At 40.2% G+C, this 19005-nt stretch overlaps 1 protein-coding gene across 1 annotated transcript in view; it reads right to left on the bottom strand.

Moving 5' to 3' along the window:
• Positions 1 to 19005, bottom strand: part of LOC117485200 (thyrotropin-releasing hormone-degrading ectoenzyme-like) — a 178938-nt gene that overhangs the window by 74535 nt on the left and 85398 nt on the right. Inside the window, exon 5 of the mRNA XM_034133737.1 lies at positions 16853 to 17007. Within this exon, the coding sequence (XP_033989628.1) occupies positions 16853 to 17007 (155 nt within the window). The remainder of the gene's footprint in view (positions 1 to 16852; positions 17008 to 19005) is intronic.

Here is a 19005-nt window from a genome sequence, read left to right as displayed (position 1 = left end):
CTGTGACTCCAGAAAGAGAGGAACGCTGCCTCCGGAAAGGACTGGAGACATTTGCAATGAACACTATAAACACAAACCTGCTGTTTAATTCATGTTTGTGTGACAGGAGGTTAAACAGAGGCCAAAGGAAACACGTTGGTGAGTTTGGCAACTTGGAAAGTAACGAATTCACGGTCATCTTACACTGAAAAAACTGAAAGGTTGATTTTATTTAAAGGTATTATGTCAACGCGGATACAAGCGGCAGAGATGGGTTTTCTCCGCAGGGTGGCGGGCGTCTCCCTTAGGGATAAGGTGAGAAGTTCAGTCCTCCGGGAGGGACAAAAGGAGCCAGTTGAGGTGGTTCGGGCACCTAGTAAGGATGCCACCTGGGCGCCTCTCTAGGGAGGTGTTCCAGGCACGTCCAGCTGGGAGGAGACCGAGGGGTAGACCTAGGACCAGGCGGAGGGGTTATATCTCTTCTCTGGCCTGGGAGCGCCTTGGGGTCCCCCAGTCAGAGCTGGTTGATGAGGGGAAAGGAACGTTTGGGGCTCTCTGCTGGAACTGATACCTCCACGACCCGACCACGGATAAGTGGGAGAAGATGGATGGATGGAGGGAGGGAGGGAGGGAGGGAGGGAGGGAGGGATGGATGGATGGATGGATGGATGGATGGAGGGATGGATGGATGGAGGGATGGATTATGTCAACAAATGTCACATAACTGTATTAGGTCAGTTGAAAGCAATACTATTAAGTGGAACCTAATACTTTTTATTTAAACGTAATATTATTGCTTACAACTAACGTAATACAGTTATGTGGAATCTGTTGACATAATAAATGTAATTAAAGTCAATGTTTCAGTTTGTTCAGTGTACTCTCTGCTGGTTTATTTCTATTTCTATTTTGAGATGTTTCTATTTTAGAATTGTTTATTTCTACTCTTTTAATGTGTTATTATGTGCAATGCCTTGTTTGTTTTATGCTGCTGCAACAAAAAAAACTCCCAAATAGGGATTAATAGTTTACATCTTAAGGCCCGGACACAACAAGCTGACACCAAAGAACGTCCCGACGGACCCCGACTGTTGTGTCGCCTCACGTCTCCTGCGTCTTGGCCAACAGTCGCACTGGAACACACCGCAAAGACTTCAGCCGACGGCCAAGAAGCACGTACGAACTGCGCATGCGTGAGTGGCAATAACTCTCCTTACCAGCAGGCGGCGGTAGTGAGTATTCGTCATTCAAAAGAGGCAACAACCGGAAGACAGACTGCGTGATAACCGAGAGAAGAAGAACAGACTGCGTGATATAAACAAACAACAAATAGCGTGTTCCATGTTCACTCTACAGCCAGAAGCTCATGGGGCTTTCCCCAACCTGTGTCGAGAGCTGGAGTTAAAGGAAATCTCAGATGTGCCTTCTTAATCGTTTGTTTGCGTCCCTCACTTCTGTTTCGCTTCTCATGCACTGATTCGCTAGCTGAACAGCCAATCAGAGTGATTTCTTTAGCCGACGAAGGTGTCGGCACAGCCGGAAAGACACGACGGTGCACGACACACCATTCTGAGTAGGGCGACACGACGCTCATGTAAGGACCTTTATCTTAAACAATTCAGGACTAGAAGGATCTATAGAGTTATTGATCAGTTCTTTGACGTCTAAAGGACTTGTTTTCAGACTTTTGAACCAACAGGACCAGGGATAAGAAACTCCTGCCCCCGAAAAGACAAAGATCTTCATGTGGGGAAGAGCGCTCACTCTGATGTCAATTTGGAGGAATTATTAAGACTCCACCTACAACATCGGCTTTCAAAGTGGAGCGGGCTAGTTATCAGAGGACGATCACATGGGACACAACAAAAAAAAGCAGTACAAATTATGAGAAAAAAGGCAGAATTCTGAGATCTTCAGAAAAAAAAAACGTGATTCTTTTATTTATTCTGAAGGACTTTGGACTTTTCGATTTTTCCCCGACCATTTTGACCAAAGTCAATCAACTTAGAGCATCTGATCAACCTCGACCTGGTATAGGACGGGGCAAGATTAAGAAAAAATGAATTTTGAGGGTGTTTTACGCAACTAAATACCTCTAATAACATGAACGTTATTGAATGAATTGCTCTATTGGTATCTGTAACGCTTTAAGGAGGTAAAGATACTTGCATTGTATTATTTTAAACATTACCGAGCCATACACCAAAGTCATGAAAACCCTTTCTTACAGTTCTGTACGGTTTACTTGTATTTTAAATGATTAGACAGACTATTGTTTTTCTGCCCAACAAAAGTTTTCAGGTGAGTAACTTTGAAAAGAGGTGAGGCAGAAAGAGAGACAGTGTGTTCAGCTCCCTGACTCTGATCGTTATTCTTTACATTGTTCTTTTCCTGACAGTTCTGCCCCCCATTTTACAGTGAGTGTGTGCGTGTGCGTGCGTGTGCGTGCGTGCGCGCGTGCGTGTGTGTGTGTGTGTGTCTCGGTGTGATGTTTAAATTGCTATAAAAAGCCAAAACCAATCTGTCACGATACCTTTGATTTACAACAACAAAAGACACGCCTCAGTGAGTGTGTGTGTGTGTGTGTGTGTGTGTGTGTGTGTGTGTGTGTGGTGTGTGTGTGTGTGTGTGTGTGTGTGTGTGTGTGTGTGTGGTGTGTGTGTGTGTGTGTGTGTGTGTGTGTGTGTGTGTGTGTGTGTGTGTGCGCGTGCGTGCGTGCGTGTGCGTGTGTCAGTGTGCTTTGATGCATCCTGTCAATTAAAGTGGAACAAAAGCAACAAGCATCCGAGTGAAGCGCTTCATCCTGTCAGGTGAAGCTCACTCTGTATCACTAAATGCTAAATACTGTACCGAACTTCAAAAACACACAACTCCAAACTAACAACCATTTCTTACATTAACATGTACACCACATGAACACATTAAAGTGTACTTTAAATCAAGTTGAACAGTGTTTCTATTATTTAGAGCCCGAGGCTGCCTTTATTCTGTATGTTTCCTCCAACAGACCAAAACCAATAACGTGTTTGAGGCTCAAACCCATTGGTTACTAGTTAATAATACATCTTTAAAAACATTTCACAAATATACAGTTTTCTTCAAAAGTATTTTCCAGCTGCCGACAGAAGTTCTTACGAAACACACAAAAGGAAATAGGGCATTTTGTTGGGGACTATTTTCAGCGGCGGATTAATCCTCATTTGGTGTTTTAGTGGGTATTTGAGTGTGGGGTTAGGGTATTTTCATGTCTTTTACATTATTTGTGTTTGCCTTTGTAACACATCATACTGTATATACAATACATCACACAGTGCTCACACAGTGCTCACACACTGCTCACACACTGCTCACACACTGCTCACACACTTCCTCATGCAGAGTGAGTGTCACTGTGTTGGCGCTTCATTATCACGCTTTAGTACAAGGTGTGTGTGTTTTTCTGATCACCTACTGTGAAAGTGGCTACAGAAGTGTGTGCATGTTCTGCCTCACTAATAAGCCACACACACACACACACACACACACACACACACACACACACACACACACACACACACACACACACACACACACACACACACACACACACACACACACACACACACACACACACACACACAGGGTGTTAGATGTTTGTTTATAGTCTGTTAATTAGCCTTGAGCATGAGGCAGCGCAACACCCCCACACCCACCCACCCACACCCACACCCACACCCACACCCACACACACACACACACACACACACACACACACACACACACACACACACACACACACACACACACACACGTTATTATTGATTAAACCCTGTTGTCCTTCAGAGCTGAAACATCAGAGAAGTTGTTTGTGAGCAGTTTAATAAAGCATCTGAAGGAAATATCTTCCTGAAGGCATTCTGAAAAATGTTCACACGCGTTACTTTAACTAAGTTCTTAAGAAATACACTTTCATTTAATATTCTGCACTTAAACAAATGACCCAAAAATAGACTGTAATGAGATAACGAACTGTATTTAAAGGAACAACACATTTTGAAGTGTAATTCAAAATGTGTGCGAATTTAGTTGTAAAGTTATATAAGGTAGATATTATGCACGAGTTGTCATGAATGTTTACTATTGATTTAGACGCTAAAAGGACACAAATAATTCCTACAAATGTATTTTCGAGGTGTTTTATCTTTAAAAAAGGGTTGGATTATAAGGAATAATTCATATGATCTACAAGTTGTGTATGTGTGTTATTATTGTTTATTATATTCATATATTTTTAAAATGATGTGTTATCATTTTTTGACATGTCAACCTAGTAATGTTGAAGCGATCCTAATGACTGTTTTTTATATATTATTTGTATTTCTTAAACCTTGTATTGTGAGTCATCTCATCATCACTGTAATTCAATTCAAAGGTTTGATTGTCATATGCTCAGAAGCTACAGTGGAGAAATGAAAACTTTATGACCCGAGCTCCTCCAACAATGCAACATATCTAATCAAATACAAATAAAAAATAGTGCAAGAAGTCTCTATACATGTCAATAGAAAATGATATGATAATGTCCTTATTTGTCATGCGTTGCCTTTATAGATAAAACACAAATCATTAAGAAAACCCACAGCAGGCATTCAGAAGGTCAGAGGGAAAAGGTGAGAGCAGAATATAGAAAGATGACATTATTGGGACTGAAGACGGAGATGATGGAGAAGGAAACAAAGCATCAGCGTGAGTCAAATATCAAATACAAACCGGAGAAAGGGCAACGCTGAGGTGATTTATGGCTGCTCGTATTCTAATGAACTTTATGCAAACATAGTCTCCGGTAATAAATTATCCACTTTGAACCAAAACACTGCGGGAAAAATATACAGCCTGACAGCTTTCTCTGTGTGTGTGTGTGTGTGTGTCCTTGTACTTATGTCCTTGTGAGGACACGGTGTACATTTGAATTTCATGCATTTCGTTGCTGCATATACCTGCAGATAAGTAGACGTGACAAAAGGTAATTTAAAGTTAGAAACTCGTTCTGACAATTATTATAATTATATGTTCTTAAACTTAGTGGCATAACAACCTAATTTGAAATCTTCTTATTTATAAAGGTTAATTAGGATGATATAAGAGTCCTCTCTTGCTGATGTTCAGGTGTATATCAGTATGTAGAGTCTCTACTTTAAAGAGTCCTCTCCTGCTGATGTTCAGGTGTATATCAGTATGTAGTGTCTCTACTTTAAAGAGTCCTCTCCTGCTGATGTTCAGGTGTATATCAGTATGTAGTGTCTCTACTTTAAAGAGTCCTCTCCTGCTGATGTTCAGGTGTATATCAGTATGTAGTGTCTCTACTTTAAAGAGTCCTCTCCTGCTGATGTTCAGGTGTATATCAGTATGTAGTGTCTCTACTTTAAAGAGTCCTCTCCTGCTGATGTTCAGGTGTATATCAGTGTGTAGTGTCTCTACTTTAAAGAGTCCTCTCCTGCTGATGTTCAGGTGTATATCAGTGTGTAGTGTCTCTACTTTAAAGAGTCCTCTCCTGCTGATGTTCAGTTGTATATCAGTATGTAGTGTCTCTACTTTAAAGAGTCCTCTCCTGCTGATGTTAAGGTGTATATCAGTATGTAGTGTCTCTACTTTAAAGAGTCCTCTCCTGCTGATGTTCAGGTGTATATCAGTATGTAGTGTCTCTACTTTAAAGAGTCCTCTCCTGTGAAAGGGGAAATCCTGAAAAAGCAGAATACGATTGGAAGTAGAAATCCAAAAATACCCTTAAACCTACTCAAATAAAACCAAAACTTCCTGGCTGGATTCAACTAAAGTAAAAGAGAAAATATGCTTTTGAACTATTGATAACCTGGACCTTTAGGTGTGCAAAGCTGTGTAGGAACATATTGCTGTATGCACTCATATTGGTGATGGAAATGAAAAGGTTGAGGGTACATTTTGCGGGCCGCCTGGTTTTAATATCCTTCAGGATGTGACTCACATTTCTCTCTGCTGCGTCTGGATGAACGTTAGCTTCAGGCTGCAGGGAAAACAGAGTGAATAACTAACCATGTTAAGCTCCAAAAGTGACGCTCTGCGGTATATTAAGTCATAAATGTTATTGCATGTCATAAAACTGCGGCGATGGTGTTTTGAGGCTTTTGTTTTCGTCTTTCTCTGCAATGTAATCTGCTTTGTTAGTTTACAGGGAGAGTGAAAAGAAAATAATAAAGTAATATTATGTCAGCCGCGCCGCACTCCATTTCATCCTCAAGCCATTTATTTTTCTATAACAAAACCACAAAACCAACCACCCCCCCCACCCACCCACACCCACACCCACACCCACACACACCCACACACACACACACACACACACACACACACACACACACACACACACACACACACCCACACACCCACCCACACCCACACAGTTTGAAGCCTTCCATAATCAGACAGTTGAGTTGTATTATTTTAACTGGAAAACAGATTTTCATTTTGAAATCTGTTTGAAGAAATGGGTTAGCTGAACATGGACTTCAGATGGATTTCTTCAACTGGCATGATGAAACAAACGGTGATGCTCAGTGTGATATCTATTGGCTTATTTTGACAATAATACCGTTATCCCTGTCTGTCTGAATCTAACTATTTGAATATCACAGAAAATATATTTTTCTGTATGACTGGTAAAAATATCCTAATAGAGGTTTTTCCAAGTATTGACGCAAACAGAAACACGTTTATTATCATCAGTTCTATAGAATTAGACTAAGTATTGTAATATTTAAAGAACTGTAACCAGAGTCTTCAGCCACGTCTCTAGCATCTCTGCAACATAAGATAAGATTAGATAAGAAGAACTTTATTGATCCCAATTTGGGAAATGTTTGCGTTGCAGCGGCATAGAGAAATAGAGAAATTAAAAGAGTAGAAATAAACAATCTAAAATGTAAACATCTCAAATAGAAATAAAGTAGCATTAAAACCGTAGGAATGCTTCTCTCTTGCAGGTATTACACTTTACAATAGTCACTAATTATATATCAGGTTAGCTAGTTAGCGCTTAATACCGAGTACAGCTTAGACTCAAGAGATCGTTTTGCAGGTCTTGCTTTATAAACCAAAGTATTGGACCAAAAACCTATACAAATATCCTGAATGTAATTCCAATTCATTACCAATATTGACAATGCAAACGTTATGCTCCTACAGTGGGATGTATCCTGGAGGACTCGTGAAAGTCTGCACAAAATATCAAGGCAATCCATGTCATAGTTGTGGAAACATTGCATCTCTCTACGGTCCACTGATGCTCTTACGTTGACACGCCGGGTGCAGATAGCGTGCCCTCTTCACATTTTCATCCTCTCAACACCTTCGTGGCAAAAATGTACACGAACAAAAACACTGCTATTAAATCTATTAAATCATACATCAATATATTTTTCTACTTTTTATTCATAAATCACTTAAACAACTTCTAACATGCTCAAAACTACCAAACATTCAATCATGTTCTGGATTTTAACCCTTTAAATGCCTGTTTAATTATTTGAATTATCTCATATAATAATAGGGCGATGGGGCTTTGGTGGGGATTAGAGTCTTGGCTTTTTTACATAGGGTGTTTCTCAATGTCGAGTACGCTTGCTTGGTAGCACATGTCTTCCGAGTCACTTGCTTCAGAAGCGAGGCAAGAATCCTTCCTGGCATTCGGAAAACGAAGAGTGGAACAGGCGAGCAAGTGTGCAGGTGTGCGTCATATGAGAGGCCCCGCCCCTTACATCTTCCGCCACAGATTTGGGGAAATTGGTCCGTGCGCAAAGCATTGTGGGGATTTTAAGACCGCAGAGTCTACTCATGTGCAGCCTCGAAATGTCTCGCTACCAAGTACGCCCGGGCTCGGTAGATTTCCAAGTATGCTGGAGATTGGAACAGTCCTTCGGCGGCACTCGATGACGTAGTATGCTTGAAATAGTGGCTCTGGAGCAGCTTTACTCGACATTGAGAAACACCCTCAGTGTCAGATACTACCTCTGGAAACATAAAGGACGTAAACGACATTGGATTTCAAAAATGTGACTCAAAAGAAGAGTTCTTGTAAAAATCCATGCCAAAAGCTGAAATGATCACCAACTAAAAAAGAGAAGTCGGGAAAAATGTTAAAAAAAAGCCAGAGGAGGGCACAAGGGTTAAAACACTTTAAAGGGTTAGCGCTGCTGACGGGTTCACGGAGCATGTTCTGTACGCTGCTGTTCTCAGGTGAGCAGATGGAGAACATGTGGACTGGAGTGTGAGCAGAGGCTGTTTACCTCCCACAGCTGGAGTCATACAGTAGATCAGTTCAGACACGGAGGTGAACACAGCTGATGGTTAACAATGTGTCAAATCCCTGAAGCCGCAGTAACTCCGCTGGAAACTAACTGCTGTCTAGTTACTGCCGTCCAGAAGCCTCGAATAGAATCAGATCAGAATAACTTTATTAGTCCCACAGAGGGGACATTTACGTTGTTACAGCAGAAAAGAGCCGAAGAGAGCTTAAAGTGGACCTATCATGCTATATTTGAAACATATATTGTAGGGCCATACCTATACAAAACATGTCTGTGAAGTTTGTTTTTCAAAATACCAAACAGATCACCCATTGTAGCCATGCCTCATACTGCTCATACCCCTCTATTACAGCTGTTAGAGAAACGCTGATCTTGGGTCCTTAGCTTGAAAAAAAGAAGAAGAGGAGGCGGAGCTAATGCCTGATCAAAATTCTACCAGAGATAAAGTTAAATTCGGTTGTGATAAAACGCCATCCTGTTCTAAACCACATCAAGGATTATTTCTGAAATAGTATGGAGCTCAAATGCTTTTTCTCTTGCGGGTTTATTTATTTCCTGCTTTTTAAACACATGTGCTCTCCAGTACAGGTTAGCTCTGAGTGTTAGCGAGGCTTGCTAATGTAAACAAAGACGAGATTACGTCCAAAACATGTCAGGCATTGTTTCTGATAGCAACTTTCTGTGGGTCCGCCGACGTCACCACGGATGGACACGTCAGTTCGGATGGAATCTGGATCCACTCGTTGTACACCCGTTTTTAAGAGATTTGGGTACGGAGGAAAAGAGAGAGGGTTTTATTTTCTGACGCTGCGTGAGTTCCTTGACACACCGGGGACACATATGTATGTATAAAAGACATCACAAAGTGCATTTTGCATGATAGGTCCCCTTTAATGTGACCTAAGAAGCATGCATAAAAAAGTATTAAAGATACAACAATTATAATAAAAAAAGTTACACAATTTACAAAATACACATCCTGTAACAGTTCTGAGGATTTAGCAGCCAGGTATATATTGCACAGTTATTAACGGCATATATATATATATATATATATATTGCACACAGTTGGTTGGTATTTAACAACAAGGAGTGTTATAGTCTGTGTTATTGTGTGTGTGTGTGTGTGTGTACACGTGTACGTGTGTGTGTATGTGTATGTGTATGTGTATGTGTATGTGTATATGTGTGTGTGTGTGTGTGTGTGTGTGTGTGTGTGTGTGTGTGTGTGTGTGTGTGTGTGTGTGTGTGTGTGTGTGTGTGTGTTTAGTATTCGGGGGGGTCTACCAGGAGAGCATAGTCTAAAGTCTGTCTTGTCAAAATAAAAAGTATTATCCCATTAAAGGTGGGGTAGGTAATTTTTGAGAAACCGGCTCGAGATCGCTAGAATTTGAAAATACACAACTGGAGAAAATCTGCCACTTCCTTACAGAGCCCCTCCTCCAACACACACGAACGCGCACATGACCAATGAGGGCACGAGATAAGTTTGTGCACAGATGGAAGGCTGACAGGCAGGTAGGCCATCCAGTTATTTTAGCCGGGCCGGCTCAGATGATTGGTCGTGCTTTTTACAGTACTACAGCTTCCACAGATGACTTTTTTTATGGATTTTTTCTCAAAGCACTTCAGATATTCATTGCTATCGGGATGTTAAGAGCATTCCATGGAATATAACAAAAGGTGTATCTCGAGCCGGTTTCTCAAACTTACCTACCCCACCTTTAATAATAGATTAAACCTGCAATAACAGTTTTTTTTGGCCACTTGTGGGCAGCAGAAACGACTCAAACACAAAATTAACATATTATTTACTCACCTTTTAGCAAAAAAAAGCTTAGTTATACAACAGAGCAGCTAGAGTATTATCATTATTCATTGGGATTCTTTGTTATTTGTCCACCTGGTAAACATAAGTCAAAATTCTCACTTTTTGCTCTGTTTTTGGTCCCCACCACCTCCTGAAGGATATATTTGTCTCTCTGACTGCTAAAAGCTCAAATGTCTTAACTAACTAATATTTAACTTTATTTTTCTGCTGTGTGCAGATAGCTAACATGAACTTTTGACAGGTTTTTCTCTCAAAAGTGGGCCATGAGAGCACTGCGAGTGAACCACAACTATACATTTATGGTAAAAAAATAAGCTGAAACAAAAAATGCTCCCTAAAGACGTTGGGGAAGCTGCAGATTCAGGTAACAATTCCCTGTAGGTTACAATATATGTTAATAATATCAATCAGCTTAGTTTATTTTGGAGGAGATATATTAGTTTATGTGGTAAGGTACAGCTCCTAAAAAAAGCAGTAATGTAACACAAAATAAGACGTTTTATGATCATCACCAAAGTACAAACCATAATCTTTTTTTAACCAATTGGGTTTGTGCCTAAACCTAACCAAACCTCAACCAAAGAGACTTAAGACACACTTATAGGAGTCGTTATGGAGCTCATGGACTAAAAATACTTGATTACTTTTTATAAGAACAACTAGAAATGTATTCAGGTGTCTCGAAACAGTGTTTGCAAGTTATTTATACGTGACCGGAGCACGTCAATTATAGATACCGCCCAGAAGCCCAGGTGTTCACAGATGATTGTAGGGGACATGTGATTTGTTCCATCTGAATTGCTAGTGTTATAAATGGAAGCATGTGTGTGTGTGTGTGTGTGTGTGTGTGTGTGTGTGTGTGTGTGTGTGTGTGTGTGTGTGTGGGTGTGGGTGTGTGTGTGTGTGTGTGTGCATTATAATGAACACACACAATCAGTGCTTTCCATCAACTGATTGTCGAGATATAGTAGAACCATACACACACACACACTTGTGTTTGCCAGGAGATGCAGTCGGTTGATCAGCTGACTGTTAATTACAAGAGAAAAAGAAAAGACTGGGATGAAATTCAGGAAAACAGATTTACTCTCTTCATGTTGATTGCTCTCTCTCGCATTAATTCAACCATATGCAGCAGAATAAAGCACAGTGTGTATGCTGGCACGCTGACAGCAGAGTCAGGGGTTTCACACACACACACACACAGATATACACCTGAACATCAGCAGGAGAGGACTCTTTAAAGTAGAGACACTACATACTGATATACACCTGAACATCAGCAGGAGAGGACTCTTTAAAGTAGAGACACTACATACTGATATACACCTGAACATCAGCAGGAGAGGACTCTTTAAAGTAGAGATACTACATACTGATATACACCTGAACATCAGCAGGAGAGGACTCTTTAAAGTAGAGACACTACATACTGATATACACCTGAACATCAGCAGGAGAGGACTCTTTAAAGTAGAGACACTACATACTGATATACACCTGAACATCAGCAGGAGAGGACTCTTTAAAGTAGAGACACTACATACTGATATACACCTGAACATCAGCAGGAGAGGACTCTTTAAAGTAGAGACACTACATACTGATATACACCTGAACATCAGCAGGAGAGGACTCTTTAAAGTAGAGACACTACATACTGATATACACCTGAACATCAGCAGGAGAGGACTCTTTAAACTAGAGACACCACATACTGATATACACCTGAACATCAGCAGGAGAGGACTCTTTAAAGTAGAGACACCACATACTGATATACACCTGAACATCAGCAGGAGAGGACTCTTTAAAGTAGAGACACTACATACTGATATACACCTGAACATCAGCAGGAGAGGACTCTTTAAAGTAGAGACACTACATACTGATATACACCTGAACATCAGCAGGAGAGGACTCTTTAAAGTAGAGACACTACATACTGATATACACCTGAACATCAGCAGGAGAGGACTCTTTAAAGTAGAGACACTACATACTGATATACACCTGAACATCAGCAGGAGAGGACTCTTTAAAGTAGAGACACTACATACTGATATACACCTGAACATCAGCAGGAGAGGACTCTTTAAAGTAGAGACACTACATACTGATATACACCTGAACATCAGCAGGATAGGACTCTTTAAAGTAGAGACACTACATACTGATATACACCTGAACATCAGCAGGAGAGGACTCTTTAAAGTAGAGACACTACATACTGATATACACCTGAACATCAGCAGGATAGAGCCCCTTTAATTGGTTACCATAATCAATATGGATGTGTCTTTGTTTGTTTAGACAAATGTGGATTATTGACGTCAACAACACTAATCCAATGACTCACTCACGGTCATTGTGTTCATTCCCAATTTCTGAACAATAACTTGAGTGCGTGTTCACTGCAGCATAAACAGAGCTGTTGTTTTCTACAGTCAGTTTTGCAAAACCATGCAGCAGAACTGAATGAATCTCAATGCTTGGGGTATTTTTCACCGTGCCATACTCGCTTTCTGTCACCATCTCCTCTCCTTCTCTCTTTCACTTTGTTTCTTCGCCTCGCTCCTTTTCCTTGTATCTAAATTCGCTCGCGGTTCATGCTCTTTCTGACTGAAACCTTTACAATTTCTTCTGCTTCATCGTGTTTGTCTGCCTGTCACGTATCCGATGTCGTACTGTAAAAACAGGATCATCTCCTCTGCTGTTGTAGCATGCGGGAGTTAAGTTAAACACACACTAACACACACAAACACATACTAACACACACACACACACATACTAACACACACACACGGCTCATTGGCGTTGCAGTTGAAGCTGTTTTGACTTCTGTCTCGTTCAGTCTGTTTACAACCAGATCATTTGCATCCGTTGAAGGAAAATCTGATTTCCTTTCTTTCTATTTAAAGTCAGAGTAACATGCAGCTGAAAATAATTCCACAGCAGGTTCAGGTTCGGTGACAGCGGTGTGTTTCAGATAACATACCATCAACACATTTAGTCGCGGCAGGTGCATCATTTTTAACCCTATGAACGGATTATTTAAAGCTCCATTTCTGCCTACACATGAGGGGGAAGCAGGTCTGAACACAGTGATGAGTTCAGAAGCTATCAACATGTCTGAAAATACTACAAGAGAGCGCTCAGAGAGGTAAACAAGTATATTTTATATGCCTGCTAGCGCTGCAGAATCCCTTTAGGAACGTTATTCCAATAATAATGTATGGAGGATTTTATGTTATTCTGTATTGAAATAAATACATTTAGAGATAATGCATGTGCAGAAGGGTTTAGGTCACGAGTTTACAGTTTAGAAACATCTTTATAAGGTAAACCTTTCAGCTAATTTTACGTAGAAAATTAAAGTTGCATTTCAGACATCTCCAAAATATCCTAGCAATTAAGATAAGGACAATCTTTGAATTCCCAAAGATGATTAAACATGCATCTAACATTTAAACAGGACATAATAGGCTCATGTTCAGGTGTATATCAGTATGAAGTGTCTCTACTTTAAAGAGTCCTCGTCTGCTGATGTTCAGGTCTATATCAGTATGTAGTGTCTCTACTTTAAAGAGTCCTCGTCTGCTGATGTTCAGGTCTATATCAGTATGTAGTGTCTCTACTTTAAAGAGTCCTCGTCTGCTGATGTTCAGGTGTATATCAGTATGTAGTGTCTCTACTTTAAAGAGTCCTCTCCTGCTGATGTTCAGGTGTATATCAGTATGTAGTATTTCTACTTTAAAGAGTCCTCTCCTGCTGATGTTCAGGTGTATATCAGTATGTAGTGTCTCTACTTTAAAGAGTCCTCTCCTCTGATGTTCAGGTGTATATCAGTATGTAGTGTCTCTACTTTAAAGAGTCCTCTCCTGCTGATGTTCAGGTGTATATCAGTATGTAGTGTCTCTACTTTAAAGAGTCCTCTCCTGCTGATGTTCAGGTGTATATCAGTATGTAGTGTCTCTACTTTAAAGAGTCCTCTCCTGCTGATGTTCAGGTGTATATCAGTATGTAGTGTCTCTACTTTAAAGAGTCCTCTCCTGCTGATGTTCAGGTGTATATCAGTATGTAGTGTCTCTACTTTAAAGAGTCCTCTCCTGCTGATGTTCAGGTGTATATCAGTATGTAGTGTCTCTACTTTAAAGAGTCCTCTCCTGCTGATGTTCAGGTGTATATCAGTGTGTAGTGTCTCTACTTTAAAGAGTTCTCTCCTGCTGATGTTCAGGTGTATATCAGTATGTAGTGTCTCTACTTTAAAGAGTCCTCTCCTGCTGATTTTCAGGTGTATATCAGTATGTAGTGTTTCTACTTTAAAGAGTTCTCTCCTGCTGATGTTCAGGTGTATATCAGTATGTAGTGTCTCTACTTTAAAGAGTTCTCTCCTGCTGATGTTCAGGTGTATATCAGTATGCAGTGTCTCTACTTTAAAGAGTCCTCTCCTCTGATGTTCAGGTGTATATCAGTATGTAGTGTCTCTACTTTAAAGAGTCCTCTCCTGCTGATGTTCAGGTGTATATCAGTATGTAGTGTCTCTACTTTAAAGAGTCCTCTCCTGCTGATGTTCAGGTGTATATCAGTATGTAGTGTCTCTACTTTAAAGAGTCCTCTCCTGCTGATGTTCAGGTGTATATCAGTATGTAGTGTCTCTACTTTAAAGAGTCCTCTCCTGCTGATGTTCAGGTGTATATCAGTATGTAGTGTCTCTACTTTAAAGAGTCCTCTCCTGCTGATGTTCAGGTGTATATCAGTATGTAGTGTCTCTACTTTAAAGAGTCCTCTGCTGCTGATGTTCAGGTGTATATCAGTATGTAGTGTCTCTACTTTAAAGAGTCCTCTCCTGCTGATGTTCAGGTGTATATCAGTATGTAGTGTCTCTACTTTAAAGAGTCCTCTCCTGCTGATGTTCAGGTGTATATCAGTATGTAGTGTCTCTACTTTAAAGAGTCCTCTCCTGCTGATGTTCAGGTGTATATCAGTATGTAGTGTCTCTACTTTAAAGAGTCCTCTCCTGCTGATGTTCAGGTGTATATCAGTATGTAGTGTCTCTACTTTAAAGAGTCCTCTCCTGCTGATGTTCAGGTGTATATCAGTATGTAGTGTCTCTACTTTAAAGAGTCCCCTCCTCCTACATTGTCATGATGTGAAATGTTATTGTTTCTCATTGTCCTTTATTTATTTCCCCAAATCATTGTTAGCTTATAAATTAAACTAATCAAGTTGTTGTCTATAATATGTTGTGTATAATCTACAATTTAAAAAACAATTAAGTAATGAATGTTAAAAGCTTAACAATTAACAAAGCAGCATTGAAACACTTGACAGTAATATAATTTAGCTAAAATTAAGTATTTAATTAACATACGTCAAGCCTACAGTGAGTATGTTTATTTACCAGCTGTCACGTTATTATGACTTTGTGACGGTGGCACGCTGCCAGTTCTCAACACAAAGAGACACATGCCACTGATGTCGCCTTAAACTGACAGCTAGTGCTTCTTAATGAGCAAAATCCCAAATGTAGCAGCAGCAATGTCAACAGTACAGACTGAGAAACATAATGCTTCTTACGGCTGACGCCACAAGTTATTATAAGTTAAAAGTGCATTTAATGCTCTTGGTTATTATAACTCGATGGAGGCTTGAAAGCAAACCTGCTGCATAATATGGTCTAAACAGGAAGAGAGTGAGGGCCACATGTGGAATCATTTTTTAGATCTGACCGAAAGTGATATTTTTTTCTTATTCCTGAGATTATAGTCAGATTATTTCTCCAAAAATGGGAATTTTTCCCCAAAAATCTGACTTTCTAAAACTCAGATTGTTCATACGATTTGGAAAAAAACAGAACAGAAAAAAATGTTTTTTTTGGTTCAGAATATTTTCTCTAAAACTTGGATTTTTTACAAACTGAAACTGAAACTCTGCCGCACGGTCCCCTCGTTCCTTGGAAGAGGCGGAGAGGTGGGTGTTTGTCATCTGCTGGTGGACTAACCGGAGAGAATTACAGTGCTTGCCTCGACGGGGAGGGATTGCATTGAATTAAAGCAGCGGGAGCAAACGCTTGCCTCGGGGAGGGAGAAAAAAGGCCACAGCGGAGAATAAACAGAAGGGTAACCATGGTAACTATGGGCGGGAAGTCTTCTTCGCTGCTTTTGTGGCAGACTACAGCGCCACTTACAGGCCTGGCATATGTACTACAGCGTCTCCAGCGCTTTCGAGCGGCAATGGCCGGCCGTGGCCCAACCCCACATTCCCCTGATAGGTGGAGAGTTGGCCCAATAGCCGTAGCGCCACCGTCCTGACGTCAGGACAGTGTTCAAATCTGGATCAGTTTTTATCAGATCCGTTGCAGCCCCTTTTTTAGAGATTTGGGTATGGAGGAAAATAGAGAGGGTTGTGTTTTCTGACACTTGGTGAGTTCCCTGGAACACCGGGGACACATATTCATGTATAAAAGACGTACAAAAGTGCATTTTGCATGATAGGTCCCCTTTAAATAAAATTTCATTTCTGAAGTTCTAAAAAAAATTCCTGAAACTTACTTTTTTCTGAAATTCTGAGTTTTTCTGAAATTGTGATCTTAAAAAAGAAAATCTGACTTTCCCCCCCAAAAGTATGACGAGGCATCAACTGGCTAAAGCAGCGTTGGAAAACCATCTGATTTGAAGCCATTTTCACCTACTTGTTAATAAAGGCTGCTCAATGTTCCTACCTGGTGGCAGATCTCGTGGACGACCACCATGGTGAGCTCCATCTGATAGGACGAGGACGACACCTCGGCGTCCAATAGGATCTTCTGCTCCACAAAGACGCTCAGACCCCAGTTCTCCATGGCGGCGTACGGATGTTTGGGCACTGCCAACAAATCTGGAAAACAAAAAGCACACACACATCAGGACTTGTAGCTATTATGGCTTCACAACACAGGCTCCATGTGTTCCTCCATTAATAAAGCCCCCCAGTCAGAGCCAGCATTTGAATAAAAACCCGACAGAATGACTGCCGGTATGAGAGCGGATCCCATTTTAGGTTCAAATTAAACTCATGAGTCATTTTAACAACCTGCCAAAGAATCCTTTCATGCCCACAACATGGATATATGGAGTCCTCAGATGTAACGCCACAAATATCCGAATGGGAAAGAAGCAGAAAGAAAGAGATTTCAGATAGACTGAGGACACAGGAGGAGAGAAGAAACAGGGGCTTCCTTTAAGCAAAGAACCCTTAAATTAGATTGTAGGATAGAGTTTACCTTGAGTAAAGAAGATTTATTAGAGCGCTGAGGAAGTAATTAAATGTCTGTTCAAGTAAAGTAACCTTGCAAATAGTCACGGAAGAAGTGAAAGGCACCCTCTGAAAGTAAAGCCATTAGAAAAGTTACGTGACTTGTGTTGACCTTCAAGGAAGAAATTAACCCTTGGATTTGTTCTATTTCAGACTTTAATATCTCAACAAATGTGTAATGCAATAACATGAACTTTGGCAAACCCATTCATGTTCCCCAGAGGATATATCATTCAACTTTTAGCTATGTTACGACTTTTCCTCTAGCGCCACCATGAGGTTCATTGTGGTCAAATGTTGACATTGGTTTGAATTTGATATTGGGGTTTGTTCAAACTTGAATATCTCAGCAAATCTGAATAAAATAACATCAAATTATCTCAGCAAATATTTGATGGAATAACATGAAAATTGGAGAAGACATTCATGTTCCCCGGCCCAGAGGATATACCTTTCAAATTTTAGCTATATAATGCCTTTTGCCACCATATCGCCACCATGAGGTTGATGGTGGTCAAATTAACTGTTTGAATATGATATTGGGGTTGGTTTAAACTTGAATATCTTAGCGAATATTTGATGGAATAACATGAAATTTGGCAAACCCATTCATGTTCCCCAGAGGATATATCCTTCTGATTTTAGTTATCTTATGACTTTCCCTCTAGCGCCACCATGAGGTTGATGGTGGTCAAATTAACTGTTTGAATATCATATTGGGGTTAGTTTAAAGTTGAATATCTCAACAAATATGTAATGAAATAACATGAAATTTGGCAAACCCATTCATGTTCCCCAGAGGATATATCCTTCTGATTTTAGCTATCTTTTGACTTTTCCTCTAGCGCCACCATGAGGTTGATGGTGGTCAGATTAACTGTTTGAATTTTATATTAGGGTTGGTTTGAACTTGAATATCTCAGTAAATATTTGATGGAATAATATTAAATTTGCCGAAGACATTCATGTTCCCCAGAAGATATATCCTTCAGATTATAGTTAATTTAGGACATTTCCTCTAGCGCCACCATGAGGTTCATAGTGGTTAGATTAACTGTTTGAATTTTATATGAGGGTTGGTTTAAACTTGAATATCTCAACAAATATGTAATGCAATAACATGAAATTTGGCAAACCCATTCATGTTCCCCAGAGGTTATATCCTTCAGATTTTAGCTACATTATGACATTTCCTCTAGCGCCACCATATTGGGGTTGGTTTAAACTTGAATATCTCAGTAAATATTTGATGCAATAACATGACATTAGGCAAAGACACTCACGTTCCCCAGAAGATATATCCTTCAGATTTTACTTATCTTAGGACATTGCCTCTAGCGCCACCATGAGGTTAATGTTGATGGAATAACACGACATTTGGCGAAGACATTCATGTTCCCGAAAGGATCATTTCTGCTGACTTTAGTGATCAAACTTTTTTCTAGCGCCTTTATTTGTCCAAAGCTTTTAGCGTTCATAGGAAACATAAAACCATGTTGACGGGACATCCTGAGCTTTTGTGATGTCCAAGAATGTGCTGAGGGGGTACAATCCTTTTCCCATGATGCAATAATTTGTTGT

Source organism: Trematomus bernacchii, unplaced genomic scaffold (genome assembly GCF_902827165.1).
Source record: "Trematomus bernacchii unplaced genomic scaffold, fTreBer1.1, whole genome shotgun sequence".
Taxonomy (NCBI): domain Eukaryota; kingdom Metazoa; phylum Chordata; class Actinopteri; order Perciformes; family Nototheniidae; genus Trematomus; species Trematomus bernacchii.
This window is presented reverse-complemented; position numbering and strand designations above follow the sequence as displayed.